The 17,294-nt window shown below is 47.6% G+C and overlaps 6 protein-coding genes across 8 annotated transcripts; 3 read left to right on the plus strand and 3 right to left on the minus strand.

Annotated features, from left to right (window-relative positions):
• Window positions 1–152: 152 nt before the first annotated feature.
• Window positions 153–1,692, plus strand: jet (F-box and leucine rich repeat protein jetlag). 2 transcript variants are annotated; one of them, XM_017151351.3, is made up of 2 exons: window positions 153–1,051; window positions 1,157–1,514. In XM_017151351.3, the coding sequence occupies exons 1-2, from the start codon at window positions 276–278 to the stop codon at window positions 1,338–1,340; spliced, it is 960 nt and encodes a 319-aa protein (XP_017006840.2). In that variant the 5' UTR covers window positions 153–275; the 3' UTR covers window positions 1,341–1,514. The 2 variants fall into 2 exon arrangements, with proteins under 2 accessions (XP_017006840.2, XP_017006841.2); XM_017151352.3 differs by having other exon boundaries at window positions 155–1,051; window positions 1,373–1,692.
• On the minus strand, window positions 1,580–4,228 carry betaggt-I (geranylgeranyl transferase type-1 subunit beta). 2 transcript variants are annotated; one of them, XM_017151350.3, is made up of 4 exons: window positions 4,117–4,228; window positions 3,789–3,900; window positions 3,580–3,730; window positions 1,580–2,751 (listed from the first exon to the last, which is right to left on the minus strand). In XM_017151350.3, exons 2-4 carry the CDS (start codon window positions 3,896–3,898, stop codon window positions 1,822–1,824), a joined length of 1,191 nt encoding a protein of 396 aa, XP_017006839.2. In that variant the 5' UTR covers window positions 3,899–3,900; window positions 4,117–4,228; the 3' UTR covers window positions 1,580–1,821. The 2 variants fall into 2 exon arrangements, with proteins under 2 accessions (XP_017006839.2, XP_070067957.1); XM_070211856.1 differs by lacking the exon at window positions 4,117–4,228 and having other exon boundaries at window positions 3,789–4,065.
• Window positions 4,229–4,437: 209 nt separating this feature from the next.
• mRpL24 (mitochondrial ribosomal protein L24) lies at window positions 4,438–5,536 on the plus strand. The gene is made up of 4 exons (XM_017151248.3): window positions 4,438–4,604; window positions 4,706–4,859; window positions 4,923–5,312; window positions 5,376–5,536. Exons 1-4 carry the CDS (start codon window positions 4,521–4,523, stop codon window positions 5,489–5,491), a joined length of 744 nt encoding a protein of 247 aa, XP_017006737.1. The 5' UTR covers window positions 4,438–4,520; the 3' UTR covers window positions 5,492–5,536.
• A 22-nt stretch (window positions 5,537–5,558) lies between these two features.
• synr (sayonara) lies at window positions 5,559–7,027 on the minus strand. Its single transcript, XM_070211615.1, has 5 exons — window positions 6,837–7,027; window positions 6,501–6,770; window positions 6,047–6,447; window positions 5,806–5,991; window positions 5,559–5,745 (listed from the first exon to the last, which is right to left on the minus strand). The coding sequence occupies exons 1-5, from the start codon at window positions 6,927–6,929 to the stop codon at window positions 5,559–5,561; spliced, it is 1,137 nt and encodes a 378-aa protein (XP_070067716.1). The 5' UTR covers window positions 6,930–7,027.
• A 1,815-nt stretch (window positions 7,028–8,842) lies between these two features.
• Sgs1 (Salivary gland secretion 1) lies at window positions 8,843–11,737 on the minus strand. Its single transcript, XM_044394803.1, has 4 exons — window positions 11,710–11,737; window positions 10,469–11,655; window positions 9,775–10,394; window positions 8,843–9,719 (listed from the first exon to the last, which is right to left on the minus strand). Exons 1-4 carry the CDS (start codon window positions 11,735–11,737, stop codon window positions 8,843–8,845), a joined length of 2,712 nt encoding a protein of 903 aa, XP_044250738.1.
• Window positions 11,738–13,850: 2,113 nt separating this feature from the next.
• hoe2 (hoepel2) lies at window positions 13,851–17,226 on the plus strand. Its single transcript, XM_017151383.3, has 7 exons — window positions 13,851–14,221; window positions 14,404–14,802; window positions 14,868–15,040; window positions 15,097–15,439; window positions 15,500–15,888; window positions 15,938–16,264; window positions 16,325–17,226. The coding sequence occupies exons 1-7, from the start codon at window positions 13,996–13,998 to the stop codon at window positions 16,997–16,999; spliced, it is 2,532 nt and encodes an 843-aa protein (XP_017006872.2). The 5' UTR covers window positions 13,851–13,995; the 3' UTR covers window positions 17,000–17,226.
• The last annotated feature ends 68 nt before the right edge of the window (window positions 17,227–17,294 follow it).

Raw genomic sequence — 17,294 nt, forward strand, 5'->3', positions numbered from 1 at the left:
AAAGAAATGATCGGGGTCACCTAACCGTTACGAAGTAAACTAAAAATCGTTTTACATAGTTTCTACATGTTTTCTACACACCTTGAAAATACTGCTAAAAATACCGCAGCTGGGTAACATATGACTTGAAGGGCCCTGTTGATTGGTTTTGTGTGAATGGCAAAGGCTCAGCTGATTGCTGGCAAGTAAACAACACAATTGCGTTTCGCCGTGCAGCTGAGGATTGCGTTTGTTGTGCCTGTTTGTGGGCAGATCACGTAACCGGAGGCGGCAGCATGTGCACCCTGCACCCCGAGGAGGAGGCCCACCTGGTGGCCATGGCCAGTGGTGGGCCGCAGGCACGAGCGCCCAGCCCAAGGCCACTTTTCACTCCGTCCTCTGCGGCACCCAAATCGCTGTTCGATGTCTGCTGGGACGACGTGCTCATCCCCCAGGTGGCCGTCCACCTGTCGCTCAAGGATCTCTTCAACCTGCGCTGCTGTTCGCGTACCGCGCAGCGCTTCGTAGAGGCCGCCCTGGAAAAGCGGCAGGAGCTGCATCTCTCCGGGAACAACACAAGCAATATTGATGTGGGCTTCCGGGTGCTGGCCCGCTGTTGCCGACGGCTGGAGGTGCTCCACCTGGCCTGCTGCCGCTGGCTGACGGATGAGCTGCTGCTGCCTCTGCTGGCGAACAACAAGCAGCGCCTGTGGGCCGTCAACCTGAACGAGTGCGTCAATATCACGGCCCTCTCGCTGCAGCCCATCATCGTGGAGTGCAAGGGATTGCGCGTCCTGAAGCTGTCCAAGTGCCAGTGGCTGACCACCGGAGCCGTCGACGCCCTGACGCTGCATCAGAGCAAGCTGGTGGAGTTCGACATCTCGTACTGCGGCGCCATTGGCGAGCGCTGCCTGATTATCTTCTTCCGGAAGCTCAACAAGCTCACCGTTTTGTCGCTTGCAAATACGCCCAGTGTTACGGACCAAGTGCTCATCCAGATTGGCAACTATTGCCGCGAGCTGGAGCACATCAACCTGATCGGTTGCGCCGCCATCTCCGACTATGGAGTGCAGTAAGTAATCATTGAGAGATGTGACTCGTTGTCTGTAATCCTGTGTGTCCGTGTGTGTTGTTTCTGGGGAGACCTATTTGCATCCGCATCTGCGTATCTTTTTAGCGCTCTATCAGTGCACTGTCCGCGCCTCCAGACCCTGCTCATCCGCCGTTGTCCACGGGTGACGGAACGCTCCTTGGCACCGCTCCGCCAGCGGCGTCTCTTCATCGACAGGCCGCCGCAGGATGTGGGACACAATGCGTACAACCTGAACGACTTCTATCCCAGCGATTTCCTTGTTTACTAGCCTCCACTTCGTTTTTCCTTTCGTTTCCGCAGCGCCCTCACCCAGAGTTGCCCGCTGCTGCAGTCCCTGATGGTGCAGCGCTGTCCACTGGTCACCGAACGGGTGCTCGCCCCACTCCGCGGGCGTGTGCACATCGATCGGCCCGGCATGGGCTACATGCCCAGCTTGCAGCACCACCGCCTCTTCCTGCAGGTATGAGATTTTCAACCCCAATTCCGGACCAATGAACCCAAGGAGGCTTTTCGCTGTAAATACATGCCTCAGCATGGGACGCTTTAATTTACCTTTAAGCTTAATCTTACACATTGTTAACACTAATCTAGGCTGTACAATAAACATACTTACTTATTCATCGCTCTCTCCAAAAGCTCGTGCTTTTCTTGGCATTAAAATACAGGTAAAAAAGCGTGGCTAAAATGCGGCCAATATAAATACAATAGTGTGCTTTAACGTTTTCCTTGGACTTTCATGCGGTTTCCCATCATTGTGCCGGAATCAATGGCGAGTTGGAGGTAGTCGTTGTAGTGGATTTCGCCTCGCCACCTTTAGTCAGCTGCAATTGCTGCCTGGCGGCGGAGCTCAGGCCGAGATCCTCGTCCCCTCGACCGTCTTCCGAACGCCACTTCTCGTGCAGGTGCTGCAGGTGAGCGTAGGCGGCCATGGACATGTTCAGACTGGGATTTACGGCACTCAAACCGGGCTCGCCGGTGAAGGCCAGTCCGCAGAGGCCTAGGTAAGTGTGAAATGGATCTGGCGTGGCCTGCGGCCACTTGGCAAAGCCGCCGATCAGCTTGTCCTGGGTGCTCAGGATGAACTCCCGATTCCTGGCGTAGTCGGTTAGCTCGAAGCTGTCCAGAATGCAGAGCGAGGCGCCGATCCAGAAGGAGTAGCACGTGTCCACCGGCTTATTGGGCCGCCCCTGGAAGCCGTCCATCTGCCGGAAGATAAGCCAACGCTTCATGCGCTCCACCGTAACGGCATCCAGTCGCTGCAGCTGACCACTGAGATGCAGTGCGGCCAGGGCACAAAAGGTGGTGCCGCCATGCGCCTCGCCCTCCAGCTCCTGGCTGAAACCGTAGTCGTAGCGCAGGCTGCGAGTGATGAACTGGAACATGGCCTCCTTGTCCACGTCGCCCCAGTAGTCCAGCATGTAGCAGATGGTGGCGGCGCAGTAAACAAAGCGCATATCATCCTCGCTGCCATCGATGCAGGCGCTAAAGCTGCCTTCGGCCTTTTGAACCGCCGAAACCCCATCCACAATGCTCTTGCGATCCAGGCGGGACAGATCATCGCCCAGGGTGACCAGCACCGCGAGGCTGGTGTACGTCATGGCCAGGTGGCCCCACTGATACTTGCGCATGCACTCCAAGATCTCGGCGTCCTCGCTTTTCGGCACCATGGCGCGGCAGCCCTGCAAAGAGTAGCGCAATTAATTGATCTATCTATCTTAAAGTGGTTTTGCATGTTGCCCAGCGTCGCTGATAAAGCGTGGCGCGATAAAACCAAGGTGTAAGTGGGGTGGGGTGGGTTCTGGTAAATCGAGCTGCTGCGCAAATGGAGAACTCCCCTACAATTATGCATATTTGAACAATGGAGGTCGGAAGAATAGCAGCGTGAGCTCGCTGAGTTGACTTTGAAATTAATTATTTAATGGATTAATAAGGGGATTTGTAATAAGTTAAGTTATTATTATTTTCGAAAGATTATAACTTTGATTCACTTGTTTTTGAATTCGTAGATCCAATAAGTATTTATGAATCATTAAATCATATTTTTAAAGGGGTTTGCTGACCTCTAATAAAAAACATATGAGTAACTAAACTCCACTTAAGAATTCTTTTAATTTATAACTGGCATCTTTCGGTGCTATTAATTCTATAGGTATTGTATGTGCAAGCAGGTAGATTTATATGGTGTGATGGGAAAATAAAAATAAACGTGGCGCTGTAAATTCTAAAAAAGAAATGGTATAAATTGTATAAATTATCCTATGATAACAATTTCTTGGTAATTTATGTTGTAGCTTCCGAATAAAAGCTTAGCGGATGCTTTTCAGAGAAGGAAGTGCGAGTGACTCCGTATCAACTGAGTGGATAAACAACAAATATGTGGGGATGCGACAAGGTCTGCCGCAGTGTCTGCTGCCTGGCCACGTATGGAGATAAGGAATTCGAGAGGAAGCTTGTTTAGCTTGCCAACGGGCTGTTTGTTCACCTGACAGACGCGAATTTATGCTCACCATGAAGCCACCGCAGTTCTTCTCGTTGTCGCGTGGCTCCACCAATCCTCCGTAGATCCAGTCGATGATGTCCTGCCTCATTTGTGGCGGCACCAGATGCAGCGAGTTCAGCACATCCAGGCCGCAGACCGCAAAGAACACAATGGTGCTCCTGGGGATCCAAGAAACCAAGTTAAATGATAAAAAGAATAATGAAAGAATCCACCTACCTGGTGTTATCATGCGAGGCCATGCGAGCAGGCAGGAGATTGAGGAACCGCAGCAGGTTCTTGGCGTGCTTGGAGAGCAGCACGGGCTCCGGATCGGCGTGGTCTTCCATATCTATGTGGTGGGACATATTGCTTGTTATTCTCGATAACTTATTTCTGGGCAGGAACTGGGTTATCAGGGTGTGCGTGCGTGCGGCTGCGATATGGATGTGACTAAGCGCTGCGAGGCCTCTTTTCGGGCGGATGGAACAGACGTCTCCGCAAGCGAGCTCGTCTTCCAATGGAGCTGCACCTGCACGTGCCCACATTTATATGGTCTAGCATTTACCTTTTTGTTTATAATAAGCCGGTTTGCATCGCAATTTAGGGCTGCGGCGAGCGATAAAAAAACCCAAGAGCAGCACAAATAACAGCTGCTTCTTCTTAGCGGGTTTGCCAGTCACAACGAAAGGAGTTTACACGTTAGTCGTTATGTGGAAAATAATTCTTAAAATATAGAAAATTATAAAATATATATATAATTAAATATAAATGCTGATAAAGAAATTAAAAACCAGTTTTAATTCTATTAATTAATCATTTTTGTTCATGATTTTTGTTGCCGCATAAACATTCAAAACAAGTACCTTATCCACGTTTCGCTGTGACTGGCTCTTCTTCAGGTTCCAACAGCTGATTGCAAGCCGCATTTAATTTCTTAGTTTTTGTTAATTGTTAAATAAAACTTACACAATGCGTATAACACAATATTTGGCCAGCAAATTGAAGAACTTCTCCAATCTGCCCAAGGAATACATCGAGCGCAGCAAAAAGCAGGTAACCGCAAAAGCCATTTTCATTGGAGAACTTTTGCAAAGCGGCTCACGTAACAGATATTTGCATTAAAAAAATAAATATTTTCAATTAATTTCAAACAGGTGTACTGGCAAACTCCGAAGGAAATTAACTACCTGCCCCGCACAGTGGAGCGCAAGCGATTCCGCTACACCACAAATCGCTCATGGACGGGTCACTTCCGCCAACAAAATATGCCCGGAACAGCGCGTCGCCATGTGCTGGTGGAACCAATTGGTGAGGAAATGATGCACCACAATCCTTAAAATCAATTTTTACCCATTTAATTAAACCTTCCAGAGGACTGGAGCTTCTTCCGCGGCGATCGCATCGAAGTCCTGGTGGGCAAGGACAAGGGAAAGCAGGGAATCGTCACCCAGGTGATCCCCGAGCGCAACTGGGTCATTGTGGAGGGACTCAACTGGCACTACCGCAAGGTGGGCGGCGAGAAGGAGTTCCCCGGCATCATAATCAAGTCCGAGGCACCGCTGCATGTCACCAAGGACATCCGTCTGGTGGATCCCTCGGATCTGCAGGGCACTGACTTCGAGTGGCGCTTCACGGAGGAGGGCGAGAAGGTGCGTGTGTCGCTGAGATCGGGCAGAATCATACCCGTTCCGGAGACAAACAACCAGACGCACGATTACAAGACACCAAATGCCTATATCGAAAGGGAGAAGGATACGCCTGGTAAGGGATTTCATTGGATATCATTTCTCTTCATGTTTAAGAATCATTTTCTGACCATTTCAGGCGCTGTTGTGGGCGAGATCACCTTCCAGCCCAAGCTGTCCACCTTTGAGATGGACATCATGGAGGAAATGGGCATCAAGGAGGAACGCACGCCGGCCAAGAGCTATTGGTACTAAAGTTATGCCTACTGTTTATTAAAGTAATGTACAAAAAACCCAGAATATTGAGCAAATTGGTTTCTTGTCATTTGCGCACTGTGCCAAAGACCTCCTCGCGATGATCACGTAGCGTCTTGGACAGCCGGCTAACAGTCTCCTCCGCTTTGTCAAAGTCGGGACGCAGAGTGTTGTTGAAGGTCTCGTAGAGCCAAGTGCAGGTTTTGGACGTATTCGATTCGTAGCTGGTAAAGACGCGAGTGGTGTGTTCGTAACTGAAAGGGATTTGCCTTGATTTAGAGAAGTTTCTGGATAATAATAATGTATTAACTCACCGCGCCTTGTTGGCTATGTCCGTGATCAGGTAGGTATTGCAGTGCTTGACGGCTAGCACTTGGCGATGACTCATGTACTTCAGCTCCACGTGCGGCAGAGCCAGATGAGCCGCCTCCAGGGAAATCATGGAGGCGTGTAGCAGACTGCGGCAGTCCAAGGCCCACTGCAGCTTCTGCTTGGGATCTCTATGGAGGAATTACATGTCAATCAGTACTACTTAATCCCCTGTCTGCTACTCACATCATCCTGCCCAGCTGTCGCCATTGCTTCAATGCCTGCGTGGAGGAGTTGGCAGCTGCTCTTAGCAGTAATCCGCAGATGCGCCACTGCTCCAGGGCGCTGCCCAGCTTATCTCTGGTATCCCTGGCCGCCTCCAGCTGCTCGTCGAGGCTCTCCTCCAGCCGCGTCATGTACGTTCCCCCGCTCACGTACGCTATAATCCCATCCTGCCTCACGTACAGTTCGTTCAACTCCGCATAGCTTTCGACCAGGGTCTTCAGCCGCACCTTCGTGTGTTCCAGCAGCTCACCGTAGTAACGAATGCTGAGCAAATACAAGGCCGACTCGCTCAGGTTGGCAAAGAAATCCTCGTGCATGGAAGCCTTGCGGGCATCGCCAATTACGCCCAGGTTGTAGGCGAGCTAAAAAAAACGGAAGTTAATAATGTCCTAGGGGGAAATGACGGGCCATTTACCTGGGCCAGGTCCTTGGTGGGCGTGTTGGCCACAATTGGGTCGCCCTGCCGGCCCATCGTGTAAGCTGCCAGGGGCACGTTCTCCTCCTCCGTTTCCCGTTCCCTCTCCCGCAGGGGCGCCACTCCCATGCCCTCCAGTCCCAGCATCGCCTCGTGCTTGCCCTGCAAATGCTCCACCCAAGCCTCGGCGGTGGCCATTCGCGGACCCGGACAGGTGCCCTCCAGTTTGCTGATCTGCTCGTCCAGCCGCACATACTGCTCGACAATATTCTAGTGACGAAAAAGGGGTATTGATTAGGGTTGCGGAGGTGGATAAACTCGCACAACTACCATTACTCCGGCGGCGCCATTCTGGCGAGGTTGCATTTCCGAGCTGACCTCCGTGACGACGGGATTCGTCTGCGTATCCATGGAGGAGCCGCAGCCCATCGCTCAGGCTGTCTGAGGTGTCTGAAGAGTACGAAGTGCTGCACGAAGTCCGCCCGCTCTGCCGGCGATGACATCTTCCGCCTCGGACCTTTCCAGTTCGCCCGTCCAGCGCTGAATGAGCTTTCGTCGGGTCCGTCATGTCCACTTATGAGGGAAAACACAATAACAAAATTATTTTTTGCGCGCTAGCCAGTGAGCAGGGCCAAACTAAATCCACCCCCGACCCTTTTTGGGGAGGTGGGGTGCAGGGTCTAAGCGTTACCCCCTTTGTGACCACGTGTGTGTGTCCCTTAAAGTGGACTCTTCATGCCCAGATTAAGTATACGCAATGTATAACAAAATGTTTATAAAATTATTTATTAAACAATTTTATTTGCCAATAATAAAATATATATTGTTGGGACTTTTATATATATTTTTAAGTATATTAAAAATCATTTTTTTTATTAGTTGGTCCACTCCAAAAAGCCTCCTTTGTGTCAACAACTTGTTATTTGCCTTGCTAGCTGTTTTTGTTGGTGTGTCCACTATACTTTGTTGGATTTCTGAATTGGCACACTGTGTATTTGTATTAACAAGTTAAGAAAAAAAAAAAAAGAAAACAACAAAAAGGCAGCCATTAACATCTGCTCATTGTGTAGGAAATGTGCAAGCTCACCTGAACGAAGGACGAACTTTAATAGTCCCCTCGAAATTGGGTACTAATCGACCCGAAACATAATCCATCAGCAGGATAATAATCTAGATTTTGATAAATTACCAGCAAATTATAAGTTGACTCTGATGAGGAGTGGTGATGGTTTATTGGGCGCGGAATACCCTGGAACACTAAAATTATTTTCTATTAATTTACTCACTTCTTACTATATTGTAATATTATCAAGATTAATATTTTTGATAGAAACAATTTTCTTATGAGTTTTTAGTTCATCAAATATTAAACAATTTAATAGGTACTTGAGAATTCGATTACATAAATCGTTTCCTTTTTCTCACCTCAATCTACTTTTCCTCTTCACCAGCTAATGTTTTAAGCCAATTCAAGGTGGAATGAGTTCTGCAATCCCCAAGACAATTGGTCATTAAACCTGTCCAAATGTGGGGTCCAACTTATAATGGCTCTTAAGCAATCGGCCAGAAAACAAATATATAGCGCGACCACATGTCACATGAGCAATGGAGTGCAACCAAACGCGATGGCGCTAGAAAATAATGGGTCAAATGATTGCGTTTAAATAAGTAATAATCTGGCCAAGTGTCGATAAAGGGGGCGGACTGCAAAATGCAAACTTGTTGATGGATGGCGCCCAAGCTTTTGTGGGTGAGCGAACGAGTCGAGCAAAACATGGAAATCCGTAAAACTAAAAAAGCGCCTGCGCCAATTTGGAAATCAACAAAAAAAGTAGTTCAGCTTTTCCTTCGTTGTTAAAGGAAAAATGGGTTAAGCGAAACGTTGAAAAATTCTTTAAACCTTTCAGGCACATTGACCTATTTCTATAACGAAAATAAACTGTTTTGCATAATTTTTTTGCGCATTAATTCAGTATATTAATATAAAAATGTAAATAAAAAATATTTTTAAATTCTATTTATACTTGCATGTTTGAACACATGGTCATCATGTTTGTTGAGTTTATTTTTAAGCATTTTAAGTAGGGTTAAAATTTAACTGTAACCAGAGTTCCTAAGGTACAACTACACTTCATTTTCTAAAATTTTTCTTGGTTGTTGCAGATGGATGGAAGCTATCCGGAGCATAATATGCTAGAAGTTTTTATAAAAAAACATTTTTTGTTAAGTACTTACACGAAAACGATTTTTAACATATTAAACATTTTATTAAAACAGTATTAAATATATTTTAACAATTTCGTATATAAGCTAGTAACATATTTTATATGATTCTTATGAAGTTATGGACGTGCACACAAGCACCTTCTGATGAGATCTTCCTGATACTTTACTCCCTTTAAGAGGTTTTCGCATATGTTCTCACATTCGTTGGATGGTGGAATCACTACTGGTGGTCTTGGCCAAGGCCAGGGCCACTGAGGAGAAGGCATTGGTGCCGGCCAGGGCTGATTACCCGGTAACTGCGGCCACTGAGGATTGGGAAATCCTGGGAACTGTGGCCACTGCGGGAAAACTGGGTTTGGCTGCCAGGGCCATCCGGGGTTGGGGAAAGTTGGAAAAGGATACCACCAATTCCACGGCGGAATCTGGCTGGGAGGTTGTGGCCGGCAAGGGCAAGGACGACGCGTTGTGGTTGACGGACGAGGTGTTGTCCTGGTTGTCGTGGGAACTGTGATTGCTGGTGTTGTAGTGGTACAACTCCGGGTTGTTGAAGGAGGACTTGTTGGAGTCGTTGTGGGCGGACAAGGGGTCGTTGTGGAGGCAGGTGTAGGAGTTGTCAGTGGAGTAGTTGTTGGGCATCTTGGTGTGGTAGTTGTCGACGTGACCCTTGTTGTGGGAGTGGTTGTTGGAGCACGCGAGGTTGTTGTTGTTTGGCATCTTGGGGTGGTAGTTGTCGACGTGCCCCTTGTTGTAGAAGTGGTTGTTGGAGAACGCGGGGTTGTTGTTGTTGGGCATCTTGGGGTGGTAGTTGTCGATGTGCCCCTTGTTGTGGGAGTGGTTGTTGGAGCACGCGAGGTTGTTGTTGGGCCTCTTGGTGTGGAAGTTATTGGAGCACATGAACACGTCGGTGTTGAGGGTCTTGGAGTGGTAGTTGTCGACGTGCCCCTTGTTGTGGGAGTAGTTGTTGGAGCACGCGGTGTTGTTGTTGTTGGGCTTCTTGGGGTGGTAGTTGTCGGCGTGCCCCTTGTTGGGGAAGTGGTTGTTGGAGCACGCGGGGTTGTTGTTGGGCCTCTTGGTGTGGAAGTTATTGGAGCACATGAACACGTCGGTGTTGAGGGTCTTGGAGTGGTAGTTGTCGACGTGCCCCTTGTTGTGGGAGTGGTTGTTGGAGCACGCGGGGTTGTTGTTGTTGGGCATCTTGGGGTGGTAGTTGTCGACGTGCCCCTTGTTGTTGGAGTGGTTGTTGGAGCACGCGGGGTTGTTGTTGGGCATCTTGGAGTGGTAGTTGTCGACGTTGCCCTTGTTGGGGAAGTGGTTGTTGGAGCACGCGGGGTTGTTGTTGGGCCTCTTGGTGTGGAAGTTATTGGAGCACATGAACACGTCGGTGTTGAGGGTCTTGGAGTGGTAGTTGTCGACGTGCCCCTTGTTGTGGGAGTGGTTGTTGGAGCACGCGGGGTTGTTGTTGTTGGGCATCTTGGGGTGGTAGTTGTCGACGTGACCCTTGTTGTGGAAGTGGTTGTTGGAGCACGCGGGGTTGTTGTTGGGCCTCTTGGTGTGGAAGTTATTGGAGCACATGAACACGTCGGTGTTGAGGGTCTTGGAGTGGTAGTTGTCGACGTGACCCTTATTGGGGAAGTGGTTGTTGGAGCACGCGGGGTTGTTGTTGGGCCTCTTGGTGTGGAAGTTATTGGAGCACATGAACACGTCGGTGTTGAGGGTCTTGGAGTGGTAGTTGTCGACGTGACCCTTGTTGGGGAAGTGGTTGTTGGAGCACGCGGGGTTGTTGTTGTTGGGCATCTTGGAGTGGTAGTTGTCGACGTAGCCCTTGTTGTGGAAGTGGTTGTTGGAGCACGCGGGGTTGTTGTTGTTGGGCATCTTGGGGTGGTAGATGTCGACGTGACCCTTGTTGTGGAAGTGGTTGTTGGAGCACGCGGGGTTGTTGTTGGGCATCTTGGAGTGGTAGTTGTCGACGTAGCCCTTGTTGGGGAAGTGGTTGTTGGAGCATGCGGGGTTGTTGTTGGGCCTCTTGGTGTGGAAGTTATTGGAGCACATGAACACGTCGGTGTTGAGGGTCTTGGAGTGGTAGTTGTCGACGTGCCCCTTGTTGTGGGAGTGGTTGTTGGAACACGCGGGGTTGTTGTTGTTGGGCATCTTGGAGTGGTAGTTGTCGACGTGACCCTTGTTGGGGAAGTGGTTGTTGAAGCACGCGGGGTTGTTGTTGGGCATCTTGGAGTGGTAGTTGTCGACGTTGCCCTTGTTGTGGAAGTGGTTGTTGGAGCACGCGGGGTTGTTGTTGTTGTTGGGCATCTTGGAGTGGAAGCTGTGGATGTTGTTGTTGTTGTTTCACATCGCGATGCTGTGGTTGTTTCTATGCCACATGGACAGGTATGTAGTGCCGTAGAAGTCTCGACGCTACAGGTACTGGTAGGTATTGCACTAGAAGTTTCTTGGGGACAGGTGCAAGGAGGAATTGCAGTAGAAGTGTCAACGCTACAGGGACTTCTTGGGGTAGTAGTGTCGGGGGCTGTGTCTGTAGTGCTCGCAGTAGTTTGATCGGAGCAACTGCACGTTGCTGGAGGAGAAGTGCACGTTTCATCCGTGGTCGTAGAAGGCGCATCTGTATCCGGTGTAGCTGGAGTGGTTGTGGTGTGTCTTCTACGAGTAGTCCTTCTGGTTGTCTTTTTTTTGGTGGTTCGCCTCGTGGTTGTTCGTCTCGTTGTTGTTCGTCTCGTGGTTGTTCGCTTGGTACGTCTTCTAGTCGGTCTCTCGGTTGTGGTCGGATTATCCTCGCACTCACAGGGCTCCATTGGATCGGGGTTCCAGATAGTGTCACCTCCATCTCCGGGTATTATTTCTTCGACGGGTCCATCCGGAAGATCTTCCCAATCGTAATCGGCTTTAACCTCTACAAACTGTATGAGCAGAATGCTCACTGCAAAGAACGAGTGTTGATTAAACTTACAAGGCGATTCCGTATACTATTTACCAGTTATGTAGATCAGGGCTATTTTCATTTTGTTACTCCTTGCTAGAAGCGGTGATAGTGTTTCATGGGAAGCACTGCGTTCGGTTTTTATAGGCCTGAATTCTGCCGTAATTCCGTTTGCTTAAACCCTTGCATGTGTGCAAACATGTCTTTTGTGCATTTAACTTTTTATAAATAGGGCAAAAAGTTGTGTAAATAATTTCACTTTTATGTTTGGGCAAGCTTACTAAAACAGTCGTTTTTGGCACGTTTCTTGTGTACACAACAGTGTTTAATCAACCCACAGTTTACAGTCGTTGCAGGATGCAAATTTGAAGATTGACCGAAAAATTTCCATTAAAATTCATGATGGGCTCAAAGTGATTTTCATCTAAAAGTTTAAATTAAGTAATATGTTTGGGGCTGTCCATATATTACGTAATCACAATTTCGGCGACTTTTGACCCCCCCCCCATGTAATCAATTCTTCATACAAAAAAAAAATAATTTGCACTAGAGTAATCATTTTGTGGCCCCCCCCCCCCCCTAGATGATTACGTAATATATGGACAGCCCCTTTACCGTTTACGTGAGTAACACCCTACAGCAAATATAAATTTAAACAAATTAAAAATATATAAACAAAACGGATAAACACAGAATAAAAACCATTCCAAAATTATTTATAATTTATACATAGATCATCAGGTGTAAAGACTTAAAATACCATATTTGTTATTTATAAAAGATATTCTGTGCACATATTTTCTCTCTTCCTGTAGGTAGGGGAGAGTGGGGGAATTTCGTCACAGGGGCAATTTCGTCAACTGCAATATCTCGGAATCCATAAGTCGTAAAAATATATAATTTTTTTGTTTTAGTCCTTCAAGACGGCCAGACACAACCAATGCATTTGTTTTGCACAGAAGGCCAAGATAATTAAGCTATAATATTAAATGTGTTTTAACAGTTCAAAAGCTACATTTAGTTCTCGACGAAATTTTTTCTGTATGCCACAATTCAAAAGGAATAAGATACACGATTTTTTATATAATACACAGTGCTATAATGTGCATTTCTGCGTCAGTGATTTTTAACTTCGCGCCTAATTTCGCAAGAAAAATAATTATTTCTAAAAAAGTACGGTCTGGGGAAATTTCGCCACCCTACGCTAAGGGTAAATTCGCACCTATTTTAAATACATATTTTTATATTTGACGAGCTGGCTAACGAACAGACTACCAGCAGCAGCAACAAATATAGGACGTCAACAAAAATGGTACGCTTGATCAGTGTAGCATATTTTCAGGCGTTAAACTCCCTACATTTTTCAGGTGACGAAATTTCCCCAGTTGTGTGGTGATTTTACCCCCCTGTGTGGTGAGATTGCCCCAGTATATTGGTTTTACATTTTATTTTTTTATAAATCACCAAGCTAATTAAAAAAATAGGGGAATGTCACATTTTAAAGCTTGGTGCTAACCGCATTCAACAATAAAAATAGAAATATGATAACGTGTCTCAAGATGGACAAAAAATAGCTTTGAAAAAATGCTGACGAAATTCCCCCACTCTCCCCTATATTAAAGAAATTTTCGAATTTTTGGCAAACCCAAAAAGTATGCTAAACGTAAGCTAATTAAAACTTTAAATAATTTCTGTTCCTATAAGAAAATATAAACATTTCAATTCTTTTCGAAGATTGCCATAGGTCAATGAGTGATTAAAACTTAAACAGCAGTCGCTAAGAATAAGAGTTTATATATAAACATTTGAAGACGGCGCACACGTCGTATGAGCAATTGAGTGCATTCAAAAGCGGTGGTGGCGGAAATTAATGGGTCAAGTAAATGCATTTGAATAAGTAATAATCTGTGGCAAAGTGTGGAAAATCGTGGGAGTGCGAAATGCAAACTTGTTGATGGGAATCGTGACCCCCGAACGAGGCGAGCAAAACATGGGAATCCACAACAATGGCTCTACGCGTGCGCCATCCTGGAAATCGGCGACTACAAAGCCTCGTAGAAACGGAAGGTCGGGGGGCATTTTCACTTTCAATATTGAAAGCAGCGCCGGCTGGCTGAATGGAAACCGAAACCCCGCAACTGCTTCGCATGCGACTCGGATTTATATTCGCTCGCTGAAGATTCCGTTCAGTCGCCTCGTGCCTCGTGTGCGGCAAAGATGTCCGCTACTGTACCTCGCTGACGTGCCCGTTGCCATTGCCACAATCTGTGTGAGAAAAGCTCCCACGCTCTGCCACCCGATTTCCCATACTACCGGTTTTGAGTTTTAAGTCCTAAGACAATGGGTCTGCGGGATACCATACGCAATCTGCGGCCGGATAGTCCCGGTCGGGACAAGACCAGCATCGAGTTGCAGCATCGGAGTCCCAGGAGTGGATGTCATCACAACCAGGTGGCTGCCCTTCAGGTCACCGAACAGTCGCTACAGGTATGGCGCGCACTGCCCGCCGAAATTCGCCACGATCCCAGCATGGCCAGTTTTCAGATGGAGAACGAACGCATTCATGGTGAGTCAATCAGATCTGGGAATTTATTTATTTACAGTAGGTAATATCAGTAAAATTCCTCAGCTTACAAAAAAACCATATCATTTAAATCAATAAACTGTCAGACATCCAAATAAATGTCAGCCCATTCCCAAGGTCTAGTTAGCTCATTAATTATTTGAATGTCTCCCACCCACTTGAAGGTTCCTCCGCCGGAGCCTCTGACGACGAGGATGAGGATGGCTACGATGAGGTCGAAATAAAAAACTCCCATCGCATTCAGGACGAGCCGTGCTCCAGTTATGCCGGCTCCGACTTTCTGGACATTAAGGTCAGGCCAGGTGATGAGAATGCCACCGATGACGAGGCCACCACCCATTCCGACCACGAAGCGGCCAATGGACCAGGGAATGCCAAGTCCCTGGCCCGCCGCATCCATCACAAATCCAAGCGCTCCAAGGAGCAGCGACAGCGGGACAAATTGTGGAAACGGGGTGGTCTGCTGCTCTTTTGGCTGCTGGCCGCCGTAGTCCTAATCTCGGTGGGCGAGAAGCATCTGCTGGAGAAGACAATCGATGTGCCGCAGGGCGAGAAGGGAAAGTGTGAGTTTAGGGTACTTAAAAAAAATTATAAATTATTTTTAAAATATTTTTGTTGTATTTTTTAGTTTTTAAGCTAATTCAAAAGCCCACTGGTGACTTTCGCTTGAAGATCCATGGCGCTTTCAGGGAGCTCTCCACGCTGGATGCCCCTGAAAATGAGACTTTGAGCTTCGGATTTCTGACTGTGCAGCCGCAGGTGTCCACTTACGTTGGCGAGAATCGCAGCAAGGTGTTTCAGGTGGGTGTTAACTAATCGTTTATAAAAATGTATAAATAATTTTATATATTTTCTAGGACATTCTCCCCGCTTGGCGTTTGCCTCTGCTCAACGAAGAGGAGTTGGTACGTGCTCCGGCCACCGGGAGTAATCGCACCTATCAGATGACCCAGGAACTAAGTGATTTCCTGGCCGAGAAGGACAGCGAATTCCGCTTGCATATCCACAGCGATGTGGAGACGGACTTGGCCATCATTCTCAACTACAATCCTCTGATAGTGAATGCCAGGACGGGCAGTATCCTGGCTGGTTTAATCCTGCTGATCTTCTATGCCCTGCTGGTGTGGGAACTGTTCGAAAGAACCTTTGTGGCCATGATCTGTTCGATTCTTTCGGTCACAGCACTGGCCTGCTTTAATGGTGGGTTGCTGATAGGCTAAGTAACCTAAGTTTTTAACTCATCCTTAACCTCCCTTCCAGATCGTCCCAATATGGATGAGATTATCCAGTGGATGGACATGGAGCTACTCACTCTACTCTTTTGCATGATGCTGCTCATTTTGATACTGACGGAAACAGGGGTTTTCGACTACCTAGCCGTTTTTTGTTTCGAGATTTCGGGTGGCAAGATATGGCCCATGATTTATAGCCTCTGTTTGGTCACCTGTCTGGTGTCCAGTGTGCTGGACAACATGACCACCGTGCTGCTCCTGACCCCCGTGGCCATCCGTTTGTGCGAGGTGATGCAGCTGGATCCCCTGCCCGTGGTGATGGGCATTATAGTGCACGCCAATATCGGAGGAGCCCTTACGCCCATCGGAGATCCCATCAGTATTATAGTCAGCACGAATCATTTCATTGTGGATAATGTAAGGTAATTTATGTAAGATATTAAGATATTAACCCTTTTATTTTTAGGATGTAACCTTTCCCACTTTTGTGGCCCATACTTTCCCTGGAGTTCTCCTAGCTGTCATCCAAAGCTGCGTTTATCTCCGTCTTTTCTATCACAATATCGATGCACTGCGTCTCAATGAGCCCAAGGAGATGAGTGAACTGAGGAGGGAGATGAAGGTGTGGCAGAGGGCCCTGAATGCCGTGGCCTCCTGCTCCAAGGATGCCCAGTTGGTCAGGGGAACGCTTCAGGGGAAAGTTAAGCAGCTCAAGAGGACGATTAGAAGATTGCAAAAGGGCGTGGGATCCTCGGAGGTCTACACCAACACGCTGGATGAGCTTAAGCAGAAGGTAATGGCTCATCATTATAACCTAAGATTTCCTGTATCAAGAGACCTCTCTCCTTTTCAGTATCCCATCAAAAACAAGACGCTGCTACTCCAATCCGCTGGAGCTTTGATGTTCGTCATCATATGCTTCTTTATCCAATCCGTGCCCCATTGGAGGACCCTGCCCCTCGGCTGGGTGGCTCTGCTGGGCGTGATCCTGCTGCTGATCATCCTGAATCGCGACGACATGGAGCACCTGATGCACCGCATCGAATGGACCACGCTGCTCTTCTTCGCCGCCATGTTCGTGATGATGGAGTGCGTGGAGCGGCTGGGGATCTTCTCGTGCATCGGTGAGCTCACCGAGCATGTGATTCTGTCGGTGGGCAAGAGTCATCGCCTGGCCATGGCCATCTTTATGATACTGTGGATGTCGGCGCTGGCCTCCTCCATCTTGGACAGTATTCCGGTGGCCGCCATGATGGTCAAGTTGGTCACGTCGCTGGTGGCCAAACCTTCGCTGGGTTTGCCACTTCAGCCACTAGTTTGGGCCTTAACCCTGGGCGCTTCGATGGGCGGGAATGGAACGCTCTATGGAGCATCGGCCAATGTCATTGCAGCCGGAATTGCTGAGCAACATGGCTATAAGCTCTCGTTCACCCGGTATTTGAGGACTGTTTTTCCCATGATGCTGGGACAGATCACCCTGATGACTATCTATCTGTTGGTGGCCCACGTTGTCTTTGAATGGCATTAAAAATCCCTCCGTAATTAAAACCCCCCAAAGTCCCTATTTAATAATATATTATTATACCTAATCTAATTGCTAATTTTTGTGAATTTTACTGTAGACGTTGTCCTTTTTGCATTCGCCTCTTGATGTGTTTATTGTATTTTGGCATATATTTTAAGAATATCTATATATCTAAGCGTTTATTTGTGATTGGCAAATGTATAAAAATATACAAGAAATATTGAAGTACATATGCATTTTTGTTCGCTTCGATAAAATTTGGCTGGACTGATGAAAAGGCCCCTCAAGGTTGTATTTG

Source organism: Drosophila takahashii, chromosome 2L (genome assembly GCF_030179915.1).
Source record: "Drosophila takahashii strain IR98-3 E-12201 chromosome 2L, DtakHiC1v2, whole genome shotgun sequence".
Classification (NCBI taxonomy): Eukaryota; Metazoa; Arthropoda; class Insecta; order Diptera; family Drosophilidae; genus Drosophila; species Drosophila takahashii.

Coding starts and splice junctions, on each gene's coding strand:
- jet (XM_017151351.3), top strand. CDS start 276: ATGTGCACCCTGCACCCCGAGGAGGAGGCCCACCTGGTGGCCATGGCC. Junction 1,052..1,156: donor ATCTCCGACTATGGAGTGCA/GTAAGTAATCAT, acceptor GTATCTTTTTAG/CGCTCTATCAGTGCACTGTC.
- betaggt-I (XM_070211856.1), bottom strand. CDS start 3,916: ATGTCCCACCACATAGATATGGAAGACCACGCCGATCCGGAGCCCGTG. Junction 3,731..3,788: donor GCCTCGCATGATAACACCAG/GTAGGTGGATTC, acceptor TTGGATCCCCAG/GAGCACCATTGTGTTCTTTG. Junction 2,752..3,579: donor AGAACTGCGGTGGCTTCATG/GTGAGCATAAAT, acceptor TACTCTTTGCAG/GGCTGCCGCGCCATGGTGCC.
- mRpL24 (XM_017151248.3), top strand. CDS start 4,521: ATGCGTATAACACAATATTTGGCCAGCAAATTGAAGAACTTCTCCAAT. Junction 4,605..4,705: donor TCGAGCGCAGCAAAAAGCAG/GTAACCGCAAAA, acceptor AATTTCAAACAG/GTGTACTGGCAAACTCCGAA. Junction 5,313..5,375: donor AAGGGAGAAGGATACGCCTG/GTAAGGGATTTC, acceptor TGACCATTTCAG/GCGCTGTTGTGGGCGAGATC.
- synr (XM_070211615.1), bottom strand. CDS start 6,929: ATGGGCTGCGGCTCCTCCATGGATACGCAGACGAATCCCGTCGTCACG. Junction 6,448..6,500: donor CCACCAAGGACCTGGCCCAG/GTAAATGGCCCG, acceptor CGTTTTTTTTAG/CTCGCCTACAACCTGGGCGT. Junction 5,746..5,805: donor GACATAGCCAACAAGGCGCG/GTGAGTTAATAC, acceptor AATCCCTTTCAG/TTACGAACACACCACTCGCG.
- Sgs1 (XM_044394803.1), bottom strand. CDS start 11,737: ATGAAAATAGCCCTGATCTACATAACTG. Junction 10,395..10,468: donor CAACCACTTCCCCAACAAGG/GTCACGTCGACA, acceptor TTCCACACCAAG/AGGCCCAACAACAACCCCGC. Junction 9,720..9,774: donor AGGCCCAACAACAACCCCGC/GTGCTCCAACAA, acceptor TACCACCCCAAG/AAGCCCAACAACAACAACAC.
- hoe2 (XM_017151383.3), top strand. CDS start 13,996: ATGGGTCTGCGGGATACCATACGCAATCTGCGGCCGGATAGTCCCGGT. Junction 15,440..15,499: donor AGCACTGGCCTGCTTTAATG/GTGGGTTGCTGA, acceptor CCTCCCTTCCAG/ATCGTCCCAATATGGATGAG. Junction 15,889..15,937: donor ATCATTTCATTGTGGATAAT/GTAAGGTAATTT, acceptor TTTTATTTTTAG/GATGTAACCTTTCCCACTTT.